We start from the raw sequence: 23,779 nt of genomic DNA on the forward strand, positions 1-23,779 counted from the left end.
GCCTATGTGATGCAGCGGCCACGTGCGAATGTTGTGTCACCACGCGCGAATGAGTGGAGACACACTGACATGTCGTGCACACGCCGCAACAGAGCGCCGACACTGGTAGAAATCCAAGGAGCTTGTCTCTACGTTGCACTCCGTCTTCACCCAAGCTGAATCCCTTCCCCATTTGTACTGTGACGTGCAAACACACGAGCAGAGAACTATGCAGCCAGAAGGAGAAGCGGCCCAGAAAAAATATGATCGCGAAGATGAAGCATATTTCTCATATTACTCCATGCTCACGCATCAGGCACAAATGCTGCAGGACTCTGTTCGGACGTCAGCATACCAAATGAGCATCATGCAGCATGCGAATCCCTTTTTTATGAACAAGATTGTGATGGATGTGGGCGCGGGAAATGGAATTCTCTCACTCTTTGCGATCCAAGCTGGTGCGCGCCTTGTGTATGCTGTCGAAGCCTCGAATGTGGCTGAGAACCTGCGCCACTTGGTCAGGGCAGCGCGTGAGGAAGACGAGGAAGGCGTGACTGATAAACAAGACGACATCAACGAGAAAAATGAGTCCAGTGAGTATGGAGCGAATGCCTGGATTCGTCATAAGCTTGCTGTGGTGCACTCCCGTGTAGAAGATTTGACGCCCAGCAAGCTTGTCGAATGTACTCCAGCCAATGCAGATGTGGACGAATTTGTGCGTGTGGATACCATTGTGTCAGAATGTCTGGGCGTTCTTCTCGTCCATGAGCGTATGTGTGAAACGTTCCTCGAGGCACGCGATCGCTTCCTCCGTCCTGATGGTGCTATGTTTCCTCGCGTCGGTATCCTGTGTTTCTCACTGCTGAACGACCCACGTATGTGGCAAGAAGTTCGCGCGCGCGGCGAATGGTGGAACACAGACAACTTTTATGGTGTAGATCTCACACCGTTCGTCAAAGCTGCGCGTGCCGAGGCCTATTCAAGTCCTGTCGTGGGATGTTTCTCACCCACCCACATTATTGGTACAACTCCAGACGGCGCCAATGCTGACAGCGCGGTGTGTCGATACATGATTGATTTCAGCACAATCAGTCAAAATGAGTTGCGTGAGTTTCACGTGCCACTTGGCTTCGACTGCGTTGACGAGGCTGTCGTGGTGCATGGTCTGGGTGCCTGGTTTGACTTGAACTTCCTTCAGTCGGATGAACACGCCTTGGTGTCGGACTCCATTTCGACCTACATGACAACGAGTCCCTTTGCTCCCCCGACACATTGGGCGCAAGTGCGCCTGTACTTCCCCGAGCCACTCGCTCTGAATGCGGGCCAAAAGGTGTTTGGCACATTGCACTTTTGTGTGAATGCGAGCCGATCCTACGATATTACGGCAGATGTGTACGTGCCCTACGATGATGATGCTGGTCCGGAAAAGGCATTGTATCGTCGCCGTGCTTTCTGGAAACTCGATAAACAGACATACTCCTGGGAAACATTGTAATAAAACAAGTGCTTCTTGGTCCATGATTTGATCGTGTTCCGCCTGGCTATAGGCGCATGTAGGTTTTCATTTATCCATTGAATAGCAGAAATGTTCGCATTTTTTTTTTCCCCAGCGCTCAAACAACCGCTGTTCGACGAAATTTTTATTTTTTTATTTGGTCTTTGTTTCTGCAGAATTAAGTGCTGCACGTCCATCTGAACTAGGCTCTGTGTGAAGGGGACACGTCCTGATGCGGAAGCAATTGGATCCACGGATCCCAACCCTGATACGAAACAATGTATCAAGCGGGCACAGGTCCTTCTTTGTCGTCGTGGGCGACCATGGACGTGATCAAGTGGTAAATCTGCATTTCCTGCTGTCACAATCACGAGTTGAGGCCAGACCGAATGTGCTTTGGTGCTACAAGAAAGACCTAGGCTTCACCACACATCGTAAAAAGCGCGAGGCGAAAATCAAGCGAGATATTAGGCGTGGTGTCCGTGACCAGGATTCGCAGGACCCGTTCGAGTTGTTTGTCGGAGTGACAGACATTCGTTACTGCTACTTCAAAGACACACCAAAAATCCTCGGTCGCACTTTTGGAATGCTCGTACTACAGGATTTCGAAGCGATAACACCCAACATGCTTGCACGCACAATTGAAACAGTCGAAGGCGGCGGCATTGTAGTGCTTCTGCTCCAAAACATGTCGAATCTCCGGCAGCTACACTCCTTATCGATGGATGTACACAAACGATACCGCACGGCTTCGACGGATGAGGAGCCCGTCGCAAGATTCAATGAGCGGTTTCTCTTGTCGCTAAGTGCATGCGCTGATTGCTTGCTACTTGATGACGAGCTGAACGTGCTCCCCGTCAGTAACGGCAGGGATATCCGACCTCTGCCCGAGACACAGTCGTCACAAAGCACGGGCGGAGTCGGTGCAGCTGTACGACGTGATGCAGCGACGCGCGAGCGAGAAGAAAATATAGCTGCTCTGCGAGCAGACGTGTCGGAAACACGCGTCGTGGGTGACGTGATTCGCCATGCCAAGACCATGGATCAGGCAACGGCTGTCCTAACGATTCTGGATGTGCTAGCGAGCTCGTCCCTCTCAACGACCGTGACACTTACAGCAGGTCGTGGTCGCGGAAAGTCTGCAGCGCTTGGCCTTTGCTTGGCAGCTGCGATCGCGCATGGCTACAGCAATATCTTCGTCACATCGCCGAGCCCCGAGAACCTCAAGACTTTGTTCGAGTTCGTGCTAAAGGGACTAGATACGCTTGGCTACGACGAAGTGGCAGACTGGGACTTGCAGCGTGGCACGGGCGAGTGGAAAGACACCGTGGTGCGTGTCAATGTGTTCCGTGGCCACCGCCAAACCATTCAGTATATCCAACCACAGGACCATGCGGTGCTGAGTCAGGCCGAGCTACTTGTTATTGACGAGGCAGCCGCCATTCCACTGCCTCTTGTGCGCCAATTGCTCGGCCCCTACCTTGTGCTGATGTCGTCCACGATCAATGGCTATGAGGGCACTGGACGCAGTCTCTCGCTCAAGCTTTTCCAGCAACTACGAGCGAACTCGTCGAGCGTGGGCGCTCGCACACTAAAAGAAGTGGAATTGCGCGAGCCGATTCGGTATGCACCCGGTGATAAGGTCGAGGCATGGCTAAACGAGTTGCTGTGCTTGGATGCATCGCTGGCGAAAATGCCCACCCATTCGCGTGATGGATGCCCGCATCCTAGCACGTGTGATCTGTATATGGTGAATCGCGATACGCTCTTCAGCTATCATCCAGCGAGTGAGCTCTTTCTCCAGCGAATCATGGCTTTGTATGTCGCTGGTCACTACAAAAATTCGCCCAATGACCTGCAGCTACTGAGTGATGCACCAGCCCATGCCCTGTTTGTCCTGCTGCCGCCTCTCTCGAGTGGAACGCTGCCGGAGCCATTATGTGTGGTGCAAGTCGCGTTGGAGGGTAACATCAGTCGCCAGGCCATCTTGAACAGCCTTGCACGCGGGACTCGTGATGCCGGCGACTTGGTGCCTTGGCTCATGACGCAGCAGTTCCAGGATGCCGACTTTGCAAGCTTGTCAGGTGCGCGGGTCGTCCGCATTGCTGTGCATCCCGAGTACGCTCGCATGGGCTATGGCGCACGTGCACTAGAGCAGCTTGAAATGTTTTACGAAGGCGCACTTCTTGATCCCGATGCACACGCGGAGAAAGTGGCCCGTGATGCATCTCGTCCAGCGACAACACGCACCGAGTTGGGTGGTCGAGAGCCCAAGTCCTTGCCACCCCTGCTCGAGCGGCTGTCGGAGCGACAGCCTGAATCACTGGACTGGCTCGGTGTATCGTACGGACTAACGTCGGAGCTCTTCAAGTTCTGGAGGCGTGCAGGCTTCACACCCTTGTACATCCGGCAGGTGCCTAATGAGCTGACGGGCGAGTATTCCGCTGTGCAAATCAAGACCCTACATGGCCAGCAGTCGTGGCTGAGTGCCTTTGCTGGTGACTTCCGCAAGCGCTTCTGCAATCTGCTATCTTTCCGTTTCCGTGAATTGCGCACTGTGACAGCACTTGGCATCCTCGAGGCAGCTTCTGCTGCAGTAGCAGCGGTGCCGGCACCGGAGGCGACGGCCGCTCGTACGACCGAGTCTGTGCCCTTATCATATCCTGAGCTGCGCATGCTATTGACGCCCTTTGACATGAAGCGCCTTGAGTCCTACGGCAACAATCTACTGGAACTGCAGATCGTCGTTGATTTGCTACCGACGCTCGCGATGCTATACTTTGGGCGTCGACTGCGCTCGGCCGATGACGAGTCGGACATGGAACGAGAGCTCTCGGTGAGTGGTCTATCGGCGGCGCTGCTCTTAGCCATCGGTCTGCAGCGGCGCTCCCTGGATGACATTGCAAGTGAGTTGCAGATTGCTGTACACCAAGCGCACACACTGCTCTGCAAAGCCGTAAGGCACATGGTTCAGAGTCTTCGTGCGCTTGAGAAGCGCGACGCAGAGGCTGTCGTCGATGCACAAGCCCCTCGCATAGAACAGCAGAAACTGTGGGCACCGGTAGCAGAAAATCTTGAAGAAGAACTTGCAGATGCTGGTCGTGACGCTGTTGAGCCTGACGCTGGCCAGCGCGCATTCACACAAGAGCTGCTGAATGATACTGAAATGTCCAAGTATGCGATTGCGCAGGACGATGATAATGCATGGAAAGAGGCTGAAGCTCGCGTTCGAAAGATGCAAGATGACTCTACTGGACGCTCGTATTCTTCTACATTTAGTATTCGTGCGCCAGAGGCCGCGCAACGCGATTCGGAGAGTGGGCGTCAAGATGATGTTTCTTCCTCGAAGAAGAAGCGGTCGGCGCCATCTTCAAACAAGGCGGCTGCCTCTGGTAAGAAACGCCGAGCATCTCGCGCACACTCATAGCTTGCACTGTCTTTTTCTTCTCTCATGTATATGTGCACGTGCCTATAGCTACCTGATTTGGTACATGAAGGCCTTGGGCCTTGCAGCCATGGCTGACAGCTGTTTTGGATCAGTTCCTCTGACCATGGGCCGACAACACACAGTAGTTCTTGGTTGTTCGCACAATCCTAGGCCTGTTGCTCCCTGTTCCAATTTGTTTGGATCAGTATTCGGCCGAAATAGCATCTGCTCTTTCGTTCGTGCCTGGAGATGTGCTGAATGCTTGGGCACACATCCGACGGTGTGGACAGGCCGTGTCGAGAGGTACGATATTTTTCATGTCCGAGCAAGAAGCCCAAAGCCCAGCAGCTGCATCGGAGAACAGCGGGACCGCTGACGACCTTCTCGAGCGGCTCCTAGAGTGTGACGGGCAGCTTGCTGACTTGCTACGCACAGCCTCTCAAGCCATATTAACACTTGCTCCTGGTCAAGATGGACCGCTTGAATCTTTTGATACATACATGCAGCAATGGTTCACGACGTTAAATGTACGTACACGCGTCCTGCCGTCTAGACAATGCCGCCGGCTCGCCATACTCACACACACGCCCACAGGACATCCAACTTACGCTGCGACATGCAGCCCATGCGCTTCGACAAGCGCGGCTTCCTCCCATCATGTCGCCGGCCGCTGCTCAGGCGCGGCTTCGTGGCGAGGCTGGGGTTGCCGGCGTGTCGCACACACTTACATCAACAACGCCTTTTAGCCTGTCTACGCTTCGACTTCGTGAGGCGGCATGGCGCCACGTGGCTGAGGCGCTCGCACAGGCGCCCGCAGATACTGGCTCCGAGACCCTGTTGTCGGTGCTGCAACACGGGGCCTCGCTGGCAGCACGTGACGAAGTTTAACCCGACCCGACATGTCAAACTGGTCGGGCCGTGCGCAGTCACCGTTTGTTACGAACCACAATGTCGAACGCGCTGGAATCATTGAAGCAATACACAACTGTGGTGTCAGACTCGGGTGACTTTGAGTCGATCTCCGCTTACAAGCCGCAGGATGCTACGACCAACCCGTCGTTGATCCTTGCGGCGGTGAAGGAGGAGAAGTACGCCAAGATGGTGGCTCCCGCCGTTGAGTATGCGAAGAGCAAGGGCGGTAGCCGCGACGAGATGATCGAACATGCTACGGACCGCTTGCTCGTGTCGTTTGGCGAAGAGATTCTCAAGATCATCCCTGGCCGCGTGTCGACGGAGGTGGATGCGCGTCTGTCATTTGACAAGCAAGCCACCATCGACAAGGCCATCAAGCTTATTCAACTGTACGAGTCGGTGGGCGTGTCGAAGGAGCGTGTGCTGATCAAGATTGCTTCAACTTGGGAAGGCATTCAGGCCGCGCGTGAACTGGAGTCGAAGCACGGCATTCACTGCAACCTGACACTTCTTTTCAGCTTCTGCCAGGCTGTGGCATGCGCTGAGGCGAATGTGACGCTTATTTCGCCATTCGTAGGCCGCATTCTCGACTGGTTCAAGAAGAACAAGCCTGACGCAGACTACAGCGGAGCGAACGACCCTGGTGTCAAGTCTGTACAGCTCATCTATAACTACTACAAGCAGCATGGCTACAATACAATCGTCATGGGTGCGTCTTTCCGCAATACGAGCGAGATCGTTGAGCTGGCCGGTGTGGACTTCCTTACGATTGCGCCCAAGCTGCTGGATGAGCTGAAAAACAGCCAGACGAAGCTCGAGCGCAAGCTGTCGAAGGAAAACGCCCAGGCAGCTAAGCCTATCGAGAAGCACTCGTACATCGACAATGAGTCGGCGTTCCGCTGGGCACAGCTGGAAGATGCAATGGGCTTTGACAAGCTCCATGAGGGTATCCGCAAGTTTGCCGACGATGCCGTGACTCTGAAGGAGATTATTGGCAAGCAGCTTCTGTAGATGGTAGGTACAAGAAACAATCGTTAGGCACTACCCCTGGGCAGCCGAAGTGCCAGGCACTCATTCCATGTCCTTGTGACTGGAAGGCTTTTTCAGTTCTTTTTGTTGGCCATGCGGCGACGGCTCTGCCGTTAGTTCTGCAGGATCCAGCGGCGTTTCGGCTCCTTCGGCCACGGCAGTGGGTGGATCCGGAGGCATAGGATATTGCATCGACCACAGGTGCTCCTTCGCTCTTTGCTGACTATGCTGCCGCTGCATAGCACGGAACTGGTTTTCTCGCCACCACCAAGCTCTTGCATGTGATACGAGGTGCGCGTCTGGCTTCCGACTCGCATTGATTCCCAGGTCGCCAGGGTTAGAGCTGCCACCCACCGATAGACCAATGCGGCGAAGGCGCGAAAGTCGGCGGAGACCAGCGACCGTCACGACGACGGCCATGATGTAGGCGATAGCACTCATTCCGTAAAACGCATACGGGTGTTCCTCCAGATGCGAGGTCAAGTTCATTCCAAACAAGCCAACGAAGAGCGTTGCAGCTGACACGCCCAGCGTCACGATACTGGTGCCAAGATCGAGCGTCAAGAGCCTGTTCCGATTGCTATCCAGAATGAGCTCGACGATTTCCTGTGTATTGTTGACGTTTGCATAGATCTGATCGATTTCGTATATGACCTCCTCGACCTGTTTTTCAAAACTTTCGAGGAGTAGCTCCAATTCTTGCAGATTGCTATTTCTCGTTTTCGGCTCGCCTTTTTCCGCAGCAGTGAGGTACATCAGCGCCATATCTTCATCGCTCTCGAGCACCTCCGTCACTGCCACCTTGATACCCCGCGATCGACTGAGAAACCCGTTCAATTTGCGAGAAATTTGCAGCAGCATTCGAAGCTTTTCCCGATCAATATCATCTTCGAGCGATTCCAGCAGGTCGTCCACCACAATCCTCAGCCAGCTGAGCTCCGAGCGCAGTGCATCCAGTACAGAGGCCAAAATTGACTCAAGGGCACGAAACTCGTACGGCATTGATGATGCATTTTGGCGTAAATTGTGCTCCAAGCTGTACACGAACGACGTATGCAAGCGCGCATCCGTGTTATAGCCGTCAAAGAGCAGGACAGCGTCAGACTTGACCATTGCGCGGATATGCAGAACATTCACCAAGATGCCACTCTTTCGTGCGAGAATGGTCGGCACCAAATTGGGCACGCGAGAATCGATCTTTCGTAGATCTCGCGGCTCGAGGCCATGATGTGAACAGAGCTCCGATTTTTTAAACACACCCGAAATCGTCTTGATCGATCCTTTCGAGTCGAGAATCGTACAGCGGAGTAGAATGCTCGGTGAAAGCTGTGTGAGACCAGTGCCCGGTATATCAGCTGCGCGTGTGTTGAGACTCAGCGGCGTCTCAGACGTTGTCAAGGCGCGGAACAGACATGTGCGTGGGATCCAGCCATTTGTACATGGGCGCACTGGCGAGTACATGCGCATTATCGCCAAGGAAGATGCCACCCACCCACCCACTCGGCTCATTCGTTATCTAGCGAACAAGAGCGTCTCTGTTGCTTGGCTTGGTGGCAACGGCGATCAAAAAATTGTACGATTCCATTAGCTCCCTACAGCCATTTTCTCCGTTTCCTTCGAATCCGTGAGTGTGTGGAGGAGGTAATTCGACACGCGCTTCATGCAAATTGGACCTGGGTCTGGCGTACGTTGTCAAACAAACGCGTGAAGTGAAGTCGCAGGACATGAATGAAGGCTCGTCTTCGGCAGCACATGAGGGAGAGATCGCTTGGTTTCATGCAGGCACTGATTTGTCACGCTCACATGCTCTTGACATCTGCGCCGAGCTGGTTGGGCATGTGACACACACGGAGAAAAAGCTCGTCCTTGACGCTTTCCAAAGCTCTCTTGCTGTGCCTTGGTGCATCTCCAACCAATATTACCAGGCCCATGTTCATCACGTATATTTAGAAGAGTTCAATCAAATAGGAGGCCGACCAGCTGTTGTTCTTCTTGTTCGGCATGATATGAGCCAGGATGCTCATCAACAGGTCCTTGATCGCTTACGAAGCGAACAAGAAGTGGACGTGGCACTGGTTCTGGGAGTGCGAATGGACAACGAAACACCAGGAGGAAGCAAAGAGGTCTTATCGGGACCAGATGTTGATGAACTGGATGCAATGTATGGCTCAACAGGCTGGGAGTACATGGAGTTGATACCTGACGCGCCCAAGCGAATATCCGAGGCACTCATGGCTCATTCCTCATGGCCCGGTATGCAGCTGACTGAGAAGGGCACTTCCAAAGGCGGGGATGAAAACGAAGATGAAATGGGTGAGTTCCAGACGTTTCAGGACCCGTTTTTGGCTGCAGTGAGGGATGCTAGTGACAATACCGAAGACGATCCACTCATGGAGATGTTCGAACAAATACACACAAAATTGGACTACGTCAAATCACTACCCTACGGCCCAGCTAGAGAAAGAGAAGCTGCACGAGTAGCGCTGGCTTTCCAACGATCTGTACCATAGCCTAGTAGCGCCCCTTCAATGTACATAGAAAACAACAATTTTCACTTTATTCTTGTTTTTTTTTTTTTTTTTTTTCAAATTTTGGTTCTCAACATATCCTTTGTACTCTTTCTTCCGGCACTCACAACCTTGATGTATTTTCAAGTCCTTTCCATAGACATGTTTTTCACGCATCAAATACACAATCCCGAAACGTGAGCAGCAAGAATATGGTCAAGCGTATCCACAACCCTAGACGAGTCCGAGGTTGCATTTTTTTCCTGACTTTCTGATACGTACACTTCAGCACGTACAGCCTGAACATGCTGGCGCCAAGCCGAGTCTGACACGGAAAGTTGAAACTGGGTCCGGCACAAGAAGAACGACTCCATACGATTCAGCTCATCCAATGGGATTCCTGTGACTTCATGCCATGTTTTGTTCAGAAAGGTATGATCGTCCAAAAATTTATTGGCCATCATGAGACCCAGCGTCAAGAGCTTGAAAGGTGCCGTTGAAATCGGATGAGCCAGCAAGCTAAGAGCTGTATGGGTCTCGCCTGAGCCATCATCCGGCCACATAGTGCCTTGTAACATGTGCACGTAGTGCAGAGCTAACAGCAGCGTCATAGGAGATACCAGTGTCTGCGCGAGGACTTGATGTGTAAAATGGCGGAAGGCCGGGCTCACTTCGCCGAGAAGTACCGAGTGCTCGCGCTCACGCTTCATAGGCGTTCGAGCGCGTCTTTCTGACGACGGCATGCGGGAATGATGTGCGGAACAATGGCCTAAAGAAGGGAATGGTCGCTGCTGCATGTGTCCCATGGCACGTACAAGACGATGCAGATCGGCTGAACGCTCATCCCGAGCCGGCGACAGATTTGCTTCGTGTGTTGGTTCGCTCAGTGTCTTCCCAGCCGTTGCTGGCGTCGGACTTGGCGGTGTCGTAGGCTCAGCAAAACTGTGAGAACTGTGTGAAGACGAGGACAAATTTTCGTCATGGGCAAGAGCTTCTGGCGAGAGCGAGCGTACCTCGGGAAAAGACGACAAACGTGCGCCACTTCGTGTCGTTGATCGTCGAAGTCCCACAATCTCTGCGCTTGCCTTCCACACGGCTTCAGCGCCGAAATCCGAAAGAACTACGGCGGTTTTCTCGAGTGGCAAGGGCGGTGCTGACTCTGGAGCAGCAGCAACAGCAGCAGCAGCCGATGCAACCGGCGACGCCGCCACTCGTTGGGTCAGACCCGCACCAGACACTGTCGAATCCGATCGGTGATTGGGCACGGAGGCTTGTATGCTGAACGAGGGCAACATATACGAGGCAGGAGGAGGAAAAGGTGGCCAGGCATTCCATGTTTCATGGGAGGCAGCGCCCCAACTTTGATGGAAAGGCGCAAGGCCGTGAACAGGCATGTGAGCGTGTCCAAAACCGAAACTTTGACTACGCCCATGCCCATGTTGTGGCCCATGCTGCTCCTGACTGTGATCGCGTCCACCTCGGGGGGCCTGCCCATAATGCTGCTGGTCGTAACCATGCCTGTGTGGGTCCCAAGCACACATGGGTGGACCCAACGCGTACGTGGTTGGCATCGGCATCCAGCCATGTTGTTGCAGGTGTGGTGGGACCAACGAGGCCGCATTGTACCAAGCATCTGGCGGATACGCTGGCACCATGAACTGCGGCTGGATGTATGCTCTCGCAGCCTGGGGTCGAGGAGCCGGCGGTGGCACACACATGTACACCGGTGGTGCGTACGAACCAGGATCTAGAAAAGGCACTGTACGTTCATACTGTACACCAGTGTCTGAACCAGACCGACTCATGTATGGGAGTCCTGAGTGGGTGGACACCATCATGTTTGCCATGGGATGAGCCAAGGGCGGGCTGGTTCCGTTGTTCCACCGCGTCTTGGTGTGAATCCAGCCCGGAGTGACGTCCAATGTCAAACTCTCGACCCCGAATGCTCTTAGTGGCAACGGCGGAGCTCCCAAGACCCAGGGTAATCGACAGATCTGTGCGATCGGTTCAAAGGGTGGGGGGTGAGGCGCTTTAGCAGGGTGTTGAGTTTTTTTTTTGTTAAAAATGTAGTTTAAGCAACGGCTCCTGGTTTAGTCCACCGTAGTACTTTCCCATATTTTCACCCACCCCCCACGAGGGAGGCCAAGATTCTGGGGGCTGAAACGGCCGAATGAATTTTAGACTCGTCACTTGTCCCCGCTGAGAACAATTCTGCACCTAGTCTTGAAATAGCCCTTACCTTACCCCATGTGAGAACAAGCCTGTGTCGGCCGACGGATACGAAACTATCACGGTCAACAAGAGATACCTACGAGGCCAGGACGACGATCGATAAGTCGGTGTGTATGCGTGGAGGCAACGCCAAGCCACAAGGCTAGGAACGAGCGAACGAGATGATTTGGTAGTGCATCACTGGAAATCACCCCAACGACGTGCATGTATGGAAGAATCCGACTTCATTCGCGACACGTATGACTACTTTTTGCACAAGGGCATTTCGAACGACGGACTTGCCGATGGCGTCGAATACACGCGGCAAAAGCAAATAGTGCCACCTTGGGAGAATGAAGTGGCTGACACGACACAGCGTGAAGAGACACCTGTTGACAGATATGGGTTCTTCGACACGCCGGACAAGCGAAACTTGCCCACGATTGTTCTCTCACGCGCGGCCTACGTGCATCGGCGATTCTTCGTCCGCGCTCGCAAGACACGTGCTCCGAAGAAGCGCATGCATCAGCCATCGGCACAGGCTGTCTGGAGCGTTCGGAGACATCTTGAATCGTTAAACGAGGTGCTTGAACTCCGACGCACGCGTAAGTGGTACTCGATGGTCGATGAGGAGCAGCGTCGCATTAGAGTCGATGTGTCACGGGATCTTCTCTTGAAGCGTGTGTACAAAGGCATACCTGATGAGATGCGTGGTCTAGCATGGGATGCACTCTCTTCATCCCAGGCATATGGCCATAGCCAGCAGGGAACACGCCATCGACATACGCCGCAGCCTGTCGATGAGCTGCTCTCACATGCGTCGGAACACGATGTGCAAATTGACCTTGACGTCCCGCGCACGGTTCGCGGGCACGAGCGCTTCTACACACGCTACGGCCGGGGTCAATGTGAACTTTTCTGTGTATTACATGCGATGAGCCTATTTTGTAATGAGTGTGGATACTGCCAGGGCATGGGCCCTTCCGCTGCTATGCTTCTTATGCACATGCCAGCGCAACACGCACTCAAAGTCATGGAGCGCCTGCATGACGAGTATGGATTCCATGACGTATATCGGCCTGGGTTTCCTGGTCTTCGAAGCGAGTTCTACGTGCTACGTCAGCTGCTAGCGACCTTTGTGCCGCGATTCGCTCGCATCTTATATGACGCGGGTCTTGCGCCTAGTGCGTACGCCACGAGGTGGCTCATGACCGTGTACCACGGCGTGCTTCCCTATTCAACGCAGATGCGTGTGTGGGATGTCTTTATGGCGCAGGGCCGCGATGCTTTGTTGCTCGTGGCTGTGGCAATTTTGCGTGTTCTGGATGCTCAGCGCTACGACGAGCACACAAGTGACATTCTTGACTTTGTGAGCATGCAAATTCTACCTGAAGACGATAATGCGATGCTGACGTGGATTCGCCATGCTATGAAGGATCCAGCGGTCCAGTCGTGTATAGCCAAGTCGCGAGCCGACTGGAAACGGCTTGTGGAGCTTGGCAAGGACGTAGAGGAGTTTGTGTAAGATTAGAGTGAACACATCCACGACATGATGATTGGATTGGCGTCGTCACTTGGTTCGATGTGTCATGAAGGGACACCTCCACTACAGGTGGGGTGTGTGAGGCTAGATAGGTAGGAAGAAACATGTGCTCTGTCCGTCAAGTCGAGCGTGAGGAACGTGCTGTCTGGTCGTAGCCGCCGAGTTATGCCAGGGCTGCCGGAAGCTTCGGCTGGATCACCGAACCGGGCACCACAGTTGTCTGCTATGTGCAGAAGAGGTACGTGTGCGTTCATGGCAGGAATCCAGGGGCTAGGGGAGAGAGGCACTAATGTACGCAGTGATCCTTCGCCACATATCCAGTATGTTGATGATGTTGTTGGTCTGCTCATACTTTTTTTTTTTTTGCTTGTTTACTTACTTGGTTGTTTGTCTCAGCCTTGTATGATGTTGGGGATATGCCATACAGAGTAGCAGCTCCGCTCCTGCAGCAGTGTCGGCCAGATCAACTGCGCATGATCGAAGATGCTTCGCCTGTAAGTACGACACGAACCATATCCGCTGTGCCTTGCGCACTCTCTGGATCTCTGCTTACGCTGCTGCAGCATCTTCTTGAATACTCTGATGAGTTGTGGCATCGTGCATGTCTACGGGACTTTTCCGAGCTCCGGAAACTTCATGAGGATGGCACACTACCGACGCCGTCAAGTTGGCGCGATCTATACCGAGTACGTGCATAAGTCGCCCGACCTGTTCTCACACTGCACGAGACCAAGCAGCAACAGACAGAAGAGGCCAAGGCGCTTGCTACAGCGCGTGTTAGGGGCCGTTATGCCGAACATAGTGCACTGAAGGATGCGAAGAAACTCGTCGTGTCGAACCTGCCAATGCCACTCCATCGGCGCCGACGCCCCATGGAAGAGCGGCGTCCAATGAGCTCACTGGAATCGAAAGGCAAATCTATGCTGCTGAAAGCACGTACTGGACATGCGATGCGAACGCGGCAAATGATGCGACCTGTGCGAGTAGGGAACATGCACACAGTTGCGTCACGAACAGGCTTTGTTCGCTCGGCTCCTACACCTCAGCCGACGTCGATGCGAGGTACCAGCTCTAGCGTGAGCACTAGTGCTCCCCCCTCCTCATCCTCATCAGACTGTTCAGCGCGCATGAATGTGCGGCCCTCTTCTGACCAAGCTCGGCGGCTAAATGCGCGGTTTCCTTGAATCCCTCTCCATATACGTAGCACATATACAAACGACCGAACACCAGGACAAGAAAAAAATGATGCATACTATGATGATGAGACTATGTCTTGGAGCGTTGTCAGCTATGAGGCACGTTATCCATAGCTGGGACATCCTTAGGATTGGAGTATCCATAATAGAGATGCACTTCGTGCGACTGGTGTACAAAAATAATTCCACGAATGTGGATAAATAAATGCATGGGCCAACCAAGTCGAGAAAGAAACAATCATTTGCCTGCACAGAATTGTGACGCTCCACCGACATTCGCGGCCAAGTGGTCCAAGAGCAGAGACGGTAGAAGGACCAAGCGAGTGGCAGCGAGCGGATGCCATGTCCTTCAACTTTACATGGCCTGAGTTTTCTGCTGAATTCTATGAATACGCCGTGCAGACACTGACGACGGCGCTGAATCGCGGGCAGAAACCCAAATCGATTGTGGGCGATATCCATGTCAAAGGACTACATATGGGCCGAGTGCCGCCGGAGCTCGAGATCCTGGAGATTGGTGATTTGAGTCGCGAGCGCTTTCGAGGGATCTTCCGCTTTGTCTACGCTGGCGATGCACACCTGGAGTTCTCGACGGGTGTTCAGGCGAACCCACTAGCTCGTGGATCGGAGGACCACGGCATCTTCAGCGGGCCTATGACGTCGCGGGGCATGCTTTTTGCCGCGAGTCCGCTTACTGTGCCTATGCGTGTATGTCTGTCGGATTTCAAGCTGCGCGCCATTGTCGTACTCGTGGTGTCGCGAACGAAAGGCATCACACTCGTGTTCAAAAACGATCCCCTCGAAAGTGTCAAGGTCAGCTCAACGTTCGATAGCGTCGGCGTGATCCAGCGCTACTTGCAGGAAGAGATTGAGGGACAACTGCGCGAAATGTTCCGTGCAGATCTACCGAGCATCATTCATCGCCTGAGCCAAGACTGGCTCCGCACGGAATCGAAGGAAAAAGTCGTGCCAACGCCGTCGGCGCAACCAGCCAAGCCGGCGATGCCACCAGTCCCGTCGGACGTATGGCCTTCGCACCACACGGCCGACGTGCCACTGTCTGTGCTCGCGCTGGAAGAGGCTGCTCCCAGCGCATATGCATCGCACCTCACCAAGCTAGATACGGCTTCTCAGAGCTCGCAAGGACTCAAAGACCTCGTCCAACCTGCGGGGTCACATCCCGCAGGTGCACGAACCTTCCACACCACCAGCCGCGTCCGTGTGCCGTCATCGCTCGAGTCCAATGCGCCACCCACTCCCATTGCCCTATCGTCGCCCGGGGGCCTGGACGTCGCGGGCCATCTTGCAGAGCTGCTTCGTGCCAATCACACACTCAGTCCCTACACGCCGCATCCGCGCCTCGTGGCACTACGCACGATGCCTGCGCATCGCCCTCGATCCAGTCGTGTGCATGCTCGACAGAAACGCGCGTTCCACTTGTCCTAGAGACAATATGCCTCGTCCAAGATGGGTGGATGCACGCGCAAGTTACTTGCCGCTTGCTCGATCGCCTCTTTAGAGAGGACGAATGCGTTGTCCGCGTGTTTCGAGTCCTGTGCGTGCAAAAGCAGACCTGCATGTGCCAGAGCCAATGTCGCATCCTCCACGCGCAGGCCAGCGGCCAGCGACAGGCAAGCCAGCGTCGTTCTGCTGGGCAGCGGCACATCCTCCTCGACAGTGGACGACAGCATCGTGGATGTCTGAGGTGCTGGCTCTGTGCGTTCTTCGCCAGCCCAGCCACGCAAGGAGGTCTTGCGTCGCTTGGACGCCGCGGCTGGCTGCTGCAATCGCATTGGTCTCGGCGCGGATGTGTGCCCGGCCAAGATGGCCCGGATCTGGGCGCCGTGCGGAGCGTATGCTGCGAGCAAGGTGCGGATGAGCTGTGCAGACCAGAACGCCATATACCCTTTGAGTCCTAGCTCAGATAATGGGCGCTCCGGTGTGCCAGGGACAAGCGCCGAGCGTGATAGATAGTAGCTGTATTCCATGAGCAGGGTGCCGTAGCCACGGCGCTGATACGGTGGGAATACCACGATGCATGCGAGATTGTAGTCGTCGTACGACACTTTTTCTTTGGAGAAAAAGCCAACGACATGATCAAACTGGCTCGTCGCGTCTGTGAGGATGTAGAGCCAGAAAGGAGCGACGTCGAAAAACACCGTCTTGTGATCAATAAACAGCTTGCCAAACAAACACATGTTCTGCACGAACAGCTTCGCCTGCGCACCATCGACCTCCCAGAGGATGTGCGCCCCTCGCTGATATACCTTGCGGCCTGGGGGATGGGTATATGTACATGTTCGGCGGTGCGCATGAAACGTCGATGCAGTGCACATGTACTTGAAGCAGCCCTGGCATATCCACAGCGTTGGCGCCTTCCTAGGGTACGGACTGGCGTACCAGGTGCGGATTACGTACTCATCAAACACCACACTGTCTCAGCACGCTTCCGCACTGCTACGTACCGTTCGATGACGCGTTCATGCTCCTGTTCCGTCGGCGTCGTGGCATCGGCGAGTGACATGCCCAGAGTGGAGGCCCAAGCCAACTTGCGTACCGCCACCACATATCATCATGTCGGAGGAGGAGGACCTGTTCCCGAATCCCTACGACAGGCCGGTAGTTTCGGCAGCATCGGCTGCGCAGACAAATACTACAGATACGAGTGCTGTGACAGATTCGACTAGGTCAGTGGCCCGTCCGACCGTTTCTGCGCCGGCTCCGTCTGATCATGCTACTGAAGCGACGGAAGATGAAGAACTCTCGCGTGCACTGCGTGACTCGCTCGCTTTTGAGCAGGAGGATATTCGCCGGCGTCAAGAGGAAGACGAGGCTCTACTAGAGGCTGTGCTACGTGCGAGCAAGGCTGACCACGCCCGGCAACTTCGTGAGCTTGAAGAACACCAGAAACGTGAGCGCGAGATCATTGAGGAGTCCCGGCATGAGGCGTATCGGGATCAGCGGCGCCGCGAGGCTGAGCTACAGCGTCATGCGCTCTTGGAAATGGAAATTATGGAACAGAGTCGGCGTGAACATGAGCAGCGCCTGCACGCACACTCAACAACATCGCCTGTGCACACAGTCACAGCGGAGCATGATCCAGAAATGGAAAACCTCTTGTGGCTCAGGAACCATCCGCCCTCGACGTCGACGTCGACGTCGTTGAGCGCCCGATCGAGCCTCGCTGGCCCGCCCGACATGGCCTCAAATCCTTCTTCTCTCGCTGAATATCATGCCATGGCCGGCGGCATCCCTCATGAATCGCCGCCCAAGTACGAAGACGAGTTTCCCAATCCATTTGGCTCTCAGATATCAACCACGGCCATGGGCTCGGCGGACCCTCTTTCATCAGCGACAAATCCTACTTCGCCAACTGGCCATGTCCTAGATTCAGCAGTGCCATCACCCCGTCCCTTGTCATCTCCTGTTCCTCCGTCATCTGCAGCACTCACCGACGAAGACGCTCCGCGACCAGCGTCTCGAGGGCCAACACATACGCTCAGCCGTTATGAGCAGTTGTTTGGACGACATGAAGACGACTGGGACGATGCATCGTTCCGATCCGACTCACCAGAAAGTCCTGCGCCATCCAGTGGTTGGGGCTCAGAAGTAGAGTCCTCGGAAGCTGAGGCGCGAGAGGTGCTGGGCGAACGGCCGACAACAGGCTTCATGTCAAGCACCAGAGCTGAGTCAATGCCAGAGTCTGAGTGGGCACAACACGCAAGTGGAATCGACCTCACATCCAGCACAGCGCCTCTCCGTCTTGGGAATGCCCCGCAACCCACGACCATGCGTAGTGACATACCACTCACCAGTCAGCCATCTGCTCCGATGCCACACGCCGACGCAGCTCATGCCGAGACACCCCGCGCCCAATCACCACATGTCGTAACACCGCATGCCGAGACGCCCCCCTTGGAAGCCGTGCGTAGCGGAGAGCAGCATCCTGGACCCTCGCCACTCAGAACCCCTCCAGCTACCCAGTCTCAAATTCAACCGCCGCTCGGAGGCCCTTCTCCACTCCCTCGTCCCCCCAGCTATACGCCGCTAGCTGGGACCTCAGCCAACACCCCACCCATCACGACGTCGCCGCTCAACACGCCACCTCCCAATCCACTGCCTCTTCGCACCCCACCAGGCGAAGCGACACTATCGCCCAAGCTGCCACGTGCATCTCCTCGTCATTCTCCACACACCACCAAAGACACCAACCTGCCCAAGACGCCATACCCACCTGAATATGCCGAGGGCCAGCCGGCATTGCGAGGCGTACAGTTCGGCACAGCGATGCATCCATTTTCCCTTGAGCTCAGTACTCCGCGTGGCGTCGCGTTATACCCATCGCCCGATCTGTCTACCGAATGCGTGCTGCCCCAAGCCGCCGAGCACATGCTCTACTTCCCTGACACCATTGAACTTGGCCCACCAAATCGACCGTACTTCGTGATTCGTGCGTACTCATGGAAACTGCTGCTGCAAGCCATGGCCTGGTATGGGAAAACCGTTGTGCGTGCGCAGAATGGCCGTCTCTTCTTACACGTGGCCATCTGTGTGCCGTGGCGCACTGATAAACCTTCGTTCACATCCCCGGCTTTTGTGTGCTTAGCACTAAGCACCGACAACACGTGTGCCACGAAAAATCCCACGATGGAGTCATTCTGCAAGAGCCGGCAGTCGTCACTGACATGCGTGTCACTCGTGTCGCATCCGCTTCTCCTTCCGACGGATCTCGTCACGTTGGCACAGTCACTCTTTTCTGCCCCACAGCTTAGCAGTGCTCCGGCCCTCCGTGAGCTTAAACAGGCCATTGCTTCGCAGGACGAGTGGCTCGAGTCGCGAGCTCAGTACTTTTCATCTCGTTCAGCCTCCAACGCCGCCAGCTCGCCACCACCTGTCGACCACCTTACCATGTTCGAGCAGCAATGCTTGCAGCACCGGCTTTCTCTCCTGCACCATCCCATTTTGTCCACGGGCGAGCTGGATGCTCAGGTACAGATGCCACAGCATCGAGAGCATTTCCGCGAGCGCGTGCGCCGCACGTTTTCTCGATGGAACATATCGAATGTCGCGCCAGAAGAAGATCTCGCCGCTTGGATCACCCCATACGACGTGTCTGCGCCGCCATGAAAGACCTCGTTTCGCCATCCTTGCCCACCAAGCAACCCTAGCGTATATATACACTACACATGCACATACGGAACCTCATCATAGACGGGCCATAGATCCACTGTTCCTCGAGTACCTGCTCACTGTGCACCTTTTCGCATGCCAAAATTGTGCATGTTATTAGTGCACTTGGAGCAACGACTCTTTACATAAGCCATTGTGATCGCCGGTCGTTTGCTCCTAGTCGTCCGCTGGCCGTCATGGTGCAGATCACTGTGCCTGACTGGGTCGTGCATCGAGCGGACGAGCGGTCAAAACGCACGACCATTTACAGCCTGAGTGTACACCCAGATGGCACGCGCCTAGCGACAGGCGGGCTCGACACGAAGATCCAAATATGGGCCACGGCGCCGATCCAGGACGAAGACGTGCAGGCCCCACGCTTACTATGTACTCTGGCCCGGCACACAGGCGCAGTCCTCGCTGTGCGCTGGTCTCATAACGGGAGGTATCTGGCCTCAGGCTCAGACGATACCGTTGCTCTTATCTGGGAACTTGTTGAGACGAACACAGCCGATGCGGGCACCGGAACATCAACTGCCATGAGCACTGGTTTCGGTTCTGAGGCCAACGTCGAATATTGGCGCCCGTGCCGCCGACTCCCGGGACACACCTCCGACGTCACCGATGTTGCATGGAGCGAGACAGATGCATATCTTGCAACCGTCGGACTTGACTCCCTCGTCATGATCTGGTCCGCCAATGACTCCTTCGACAGGATCCGCACCATTCGAGGACACCATGGGTTTGTGAAGGGTGTTGCCTTTGATCCAATTGATCAGTTTCTTGCCACAAGCAGTGACGATCGCACTGTCAAGATTTGGCGCACTAGCGACTGGGGCTTGGAAGCCTCTGTAACAGAGCCGTTCAAAGGCAGCCCCAGCAGTACTTTCTTTCACCGTCTCTCATGGTCGCCTGACGGTTCGCATCTACTCACTGCCAATGCTATGAATGGACCCGTCTTTGTCTCTAGCGTCATCGATCGGTATACATGGGCCAGTGACATTGCCCTGGTGGGCCATGAAAATGCCGTCTCCGTCGCGGCATGCAGTCCTCAATGGTTTCAAGGCACTCCGTCTCCGGACGCGCCCCCCGTCACAGTTGTCGCTCTCGGCGCTCAGGACCAAAGCTTATCTGTATGGATGACGGGCATGCCGCGACCTTTGCTCGTCGCTCGCGATCTTTTCGAACGGCATGTCATGGACCTCCAGTGGTCTGCTGACGGATACACATTGTACGCATGTTCGTCCGATGGCTCCGTCGCTGCTCTCGCTTTTACAGCAGAAGACCTGGCACCACTTGTCCCTGACCATGTACTCACCAAAGCACGCACCAAGTATGGCTTCATGCCGTCCGCCCGCACAACTACCAAGCGTTCACCTCTTCCACTCGCCCCTGCACCTGTTCTTTCTACACTCCGTCCACCACCTCCGCCGCCCCTCGTCACCAAGATCAGTCGAGATCCATCGGAACGTCTCGTGCAAAAAATCACACGCGCCAAAAATGGTAAGCGGCGCATTTGCCCCACACCTGTCGGCTCTAATCCAGACTATGCGCTCGCTCAACAGACTGCTCCGACCGTGCACGGGACAACGAATAATTCACTCGTGTCTTGGCCAAAACCGCCGTCGAACACTCATGCATTAGGACCCAAAGGTACTTCCCGGCCAAACAGTCTGCTGTCTCCTCACACGCTGGACGTGTCGATAAGCCATACAGATTGGGCTCCGAGGGACGTGCACGTGTTGTCACATCTTCGAGTAGCTGCATGCCACGGCGTCGTGGAAGTCCGCAATGAAGCAGACGGCGCAGAGGTGACCTGGCTCGCTGAAGAGCGGGTACAATGGCGCGACTGCCTCTACAGCCCTGTCCTGAGCACAGCTGTGAGTGAGCGTCTGATTGTCTTTTCTCTTGTGGATGGCTCTTTTCTCTGGTATACGTGCGCCGGACGCAGAATTGCTACACTAATGACACCGGAGCCATGCACTCAGCTTGCTACTCAAGGCGCGTATGTCGCTGCCATAACTCGTGATGGGTATATATGCCGATGGAATGCTGTAACTGGTGCGGCTCATGGCCAGCTGGTCCGCCTTCCGCGCGACGACGTATCGTCATTCTTTGTGCACACGAATGGTGTACCGGTGGCTGTGGTCCGTGGTCGCCAAGTTGCTTTGGCTTGGGATGAGCGAAAAAAGACATTTGTTTGCGTTGCACAAGGCTCTCTCGCACGCCTCAGTGCAGCGTGGCACGTGAGTGTCCACGATAGCCATACGATGGTGCAAGGGCCCGTTGTGCGCGTCGAGCGTATGCTCAACGACGTGCTCACGACGCCGGGTGAATCCCTCGCATCTCCTGATACCGCGTCATCAGCCACGCTTCGACACCTTGAAATGCGCTTACAAGCCGCAGAGCTGCTCGATAGCCCAACCGAATACCGCAATGCCCTGCTGGCTCTAGGCCGTCACCTCGCTGAAGAAGGCCTTTGGAATCAAGCAGACGATTTACTGCGCATGTTCTTGGGCCCCATATACTATCGACCTAACGAACCTGCCTGGGACTCGACGGTGCTCGGAATGTCGAAACGACAGCTTCTTTCTAGCTTGCTTGTGACCATGGAGCATGGCAAGCTTGACAGTCTTGTTCAGGGTGTGTCGGAGGTACTTCATGCACTGGAGTAACGCCAGGAGCGCCTGTGCTCCTATCTCCACAGACTCTCTTGTAGAACACACATGTATTACTGCTGCAAATTCCGCTGATATACCACCCGTTTCTCACCACCAACAACAAGGGAAAACCTGTAGAAGTGACGATTTACGTATATGGGACTAACTATTTTCGAGAAACAGGTGCAGCTCTCAGCATAAGTGTGTGTATTATTCTTATGCATGACATACTCGCTGCCTGATTACGACCCTAGAAAGGGACAGCATAGATAGCTGGCGGCAAGGATTACCAGATAGTATGACCACCGCTAACAATGATATCAGCGCCATTACAGAACGACGAAGCATTGCTAGCAAGCCAGACAACGACACCACGGAGCTCGTGCGGGTAACCAATGCGACCCATTGGGTTGGCTTCGCTCCAGCGCTGGAGCAGCTCCGGGTTCGAGTCAAGCTGATCGGCCACAAGGTTCGTGCGGAAGTAACCAGGCGAGAGGGTGTTGACACGAATGCCGTATGGACCCCATTCAGCAGCCAGGTTACGGCCCAGCTGAAGCACAGCCGACTTACTCGTGTTGTAAGCAGTCCACTCTTGGTCACGGTTCACAACCGTGCCCGACATAGATGCCGTCAGAATGATAGAGCCCGTCAACTCTGGACGTTGACGCATCACACGAGCAGCGGCCTGGGCAGTAATGAAAACACCAGTCGTGTTGACTTCCATCACCTTACGGAACTCATCAGCCGGGTAGTCGATCGCTGGGTGCGTCTGCATGATACCAGCGTTCGCCACGCAAATGTCGAGTGAGCGAGTGCGCGAGTCTTTCTCGATATAACGCATTGCTTCGTTCATTTGATCCGCATTTGTGACATCGGCAGTAATAAACTCGATCTGTCGGTTCAGCATGTGGCAGTGCTCAGCGACGCGCTTGAAGTCTTCGCACGGCTCAGGGGCTTGATCAATCACATACACATGAGCCCCCGCCTCTACAAACGCAAGAGCCATCTCTAGACCGAGGCCACGGTTACCGCCAGTCACTACAGCGGTCTTGCCTTCCAGGGAAAACTCTGCGAAGATCGATGTTGTGTGGCGGTTCAACGACTCAGGACGCAAGTTCAACACTGCATTCACACCAATGTTCTTCGGGTCCGGATTCGGGCCGGGATTGATGGGCATCTCATCGGGGCTGACTTTGTGACGGTTAGGAGCATCCCAATGCTTGATCTTGAATGCAGACACGCTCTGCGAGAACGAACGCGCTGTGTAGCGTGTCAGTAAAACACAGTTCCTCTTCACACGATCGTGACAAGAGAAGCACACGTACCAGAAGCAGCGATTGGCATGCGTGTTGCCGGAGCAGCAGCCGAACGCAGCAGCTTCGAAGGAAGAAGACGCAAGGCAGTCATACAGATTGAGAGATGGTTCCTGATGGGGGGAAGTCAAGGAAGATAGGGGTTCTAATATTGCCCTAGGGCCAGCTCCTCTCCCGCATAAGAATTTGGATTCCTTGGCTTTGCCCGCTGCAAGATTCCGCGTGCATCTATGCCCGAGAATCTGATTTTGACTGCGGATAGACAGCTGCGATATCACGCGCCCCACGTGCATTCATTACTAAGGATATCAATCACTGCTGTTCACTGGATGCGGGGA

General features: G+C 54.7%; 12 protein-coding genes across 12 annotated transcripts; 9 read left to right on the forward strand and 3 right to left on the reverse strand.

Moving 5' to 3' along the window:
- Window positions 1-208: 208 nt before the first annotated feature.
- Window positions 209-1,474, forward strand: MGL_4074 (uncharacterized protein; the record flags this gene model as incomplete). Its single annotated transcript, XM_001728687.1, has 1 exon — window positions 209-1,474. One exon carries the CDS (start codon window positions 209-211, stop codon window positions 1,472-1,474), a length of 1,266 nt encoding a protein of 421 aa, XP_001728739.1.
- A 232-nt stretch (window positions 1,475-1,706) lies between these two features.
- Window positions 1,707-4,901, forward strand: MGL_4075 (uncharacterized protein; the record flags this gene model as incomplete). The annotated part of the gene is made up of 1 exon (XM_001728688.1): window positions 1,707-4,901. One exon carries the CDS (start codon window positions 1,707-1,709, stop codon window positions 4,899-4,901), a length of 3,195 nt encoding a protein of 1,064 aa, XP_001728740.1.
- Window positions 4,902-5,849: 948 nt separating this feature from the next.
- MGL_4076 (uncharacterized protein) lies at window positions 5,850-6,824 on the forward strand (the record flags this gene model as incomplete). Its single annotated transcript, XM_001728689.1, has 1 exon — window positions 5,850-6,824. The coding sequence occupies one exon, from the start codon at window positions 5,850-5,852 to the stop codon at window positions 6,822-6,824; it is 975 nt and encodes a 324-aa protein (XP_001728741.1).
- Window positions 6,825-6,884: 60 nt separating this feature from the next.
- MGL_4077 (uncharacterized protein) lies at window positions 6,885-8,309 on the reverse strand (the record flags this gene model as incomplete). The annotated part of the gene is made up of 1 exon (XM_001728690.1): window positions 6,885-8,309. One exon carries the CDS (start codon window positions 8,307-8,309, stop codon window positions 6,885-6,887), a length of 1,425 nt encoding a protein of 474 aa, XP_001728742.1.
- Window positions 8,310-8,566: 257 nt separating this feature from the next.
- On the forward strand, window positions 8,567-9,352 carry MGL_4078 (uncharacterized protein; the record flags this gene model as incomplete). The annotated part of the gene is made up of 1 exon (XM_001728691.1): window positions 8,567-9,352. One exon carries the CDS (start codon window positions 8,567-8,569, stop codon window positions 9,350-9,352), a length of 786 nt encoding a protein of 261 aa, XP_001728743.1.
- Window positions 9,353-9,525: 173 nt separating this feature from the next.
- Window positions 9,526-11,196, reverse strand: MGL_4079 (uncharacterized protein; the record flags this gene model as incomplete). Its single annotated transcript, XM_001728692.1, has 1 exon — window positions 9,526-11,196. The coding sequence occupies one exon, from the start codon at window positions 11,194-11,196 to the stop codon at window positions 9,526-9,528; it is 1,671 nt and encodes a 556-aa protein (XP_001728744.1).
- Window positions 11,197-11,789: 593 nt separating this feature from the next.
- Window positions 11,790-13,085, forward strand: MGL_4080 (uncharacterized protein; the record flags this gene model as incomplete). The annotated part of the gene is made up of 1 exon (XM_001728693.1): window positions 11,790-13,085. One exon carries the CDS (start codon window positions 11,790-11,792, stop codon window positions 13,083-13,085), a length of 1,296 nt encoding a protein of 431 aa, XP_001728745.1.
- A 243-nt stretch (window positions 13,086-13,328) lies between these two features.
- Window positions 13,329-13,801, forward strand: MGL_4081 (uncharacterized protein; the record flags this gene model as incomplete). Its single annotated transcript, XM_001728694.1, has 3 exons — window positions 13,329-13,341; window positions 13,500-13,597; window positions 13,667-13,801. 3 exons carry the CDS (start codon window positions 13,329-13,331, stop codon window positions 13,799-13,801), a joined length of 246 nt encoding a protein of 81 aa, XP_001728746.1.
- An 840-nt stretch (window positions 13,802-14,641) lies between these two features.
- Window positions 14,642-15,745, forward strand: MGL_4082 (uncharacterized protein; the record flags this gene model as incomplete). Its single annotated transcript, XM_001728695.1, has 1 exon — window positions 14,642-15,745. One exon carries the CDS (start codon window positions 14,642-14,644, stop codon window positions 15,743-15,745), a length of 1,104 nt encoding a protein of 367 aa, XP_001728747.1.
- Window positions 15,746-16,873: 1,128 nt separating this feature from the next.
- On the forward strand, window positions 16,874-19,426 carry MGL_4083 (uncharacterized protein; the record flags this gene model as incomplete). The annotated part of the gene is made up of 1 exon (XM_001728696.1): window positions 16,874-19,426. The coding sequence occupies one exon, from the start codon at window positions 16,874-16,876 to the stop codon at window positions 19,424-19,426; it is 2,553 nt and encodes an 850-aa protein (XP_001728748.1).
- Window positions 19,427-19,665: 239 nt separating this feature from the next.
- On the forward strand, window positions 19,666-22,143 carry MGL_4084 (uncharacterized protein; the record flags this gene model as incomplete). Its single annotated transcript, XM_001728697.1, has 1 exon — window positions 19,666-22,143. One exon carries the CDS (start codon window positions 19,666-19,668, stop codon window positions 22,141-22,143), a length of 2,478 nt encoding a protein of 825 aa, XP_001728749.1.
- Window positions 22,144-22,414: 271 nt separating this feature from the next.
- Window positions 22,415-23,535, reverse strand: MGL_4085 (uncharacterized protein; the record flags this gene model as incomplete). The annotated part of the gene is made up of 2 exons (XM_001728698.1): window positions 22,415-23,388; window positions 23,454-23,535. The coding sequence occupies 2 exons, from the start codon at window positions 23,533-23,535 to the stop codon at window positions 22,415-22,417; spliced, it is 1,056 nt and encodes a 351-aa protein (XP_001728750.1).
- Between the last annotated feature and the right edge of the window lie 244 nt (window positions 23,536-23,779).

Source organism: Malassezia globosa (assembly GCF_000181695.2).
Source record: "Malassezia globosa CBS 7966 chromosome Unknown mgl_sf_14.1, whole genome shotgun sequence".
In the NCBI taxonomy this organism is placed as follows: Eukaryota; Fungi; Basidiomycota; class Malasseziomycetes; order Malasseziales; family Malasseziaceae; genus Malassezia; species Malassezia globosa.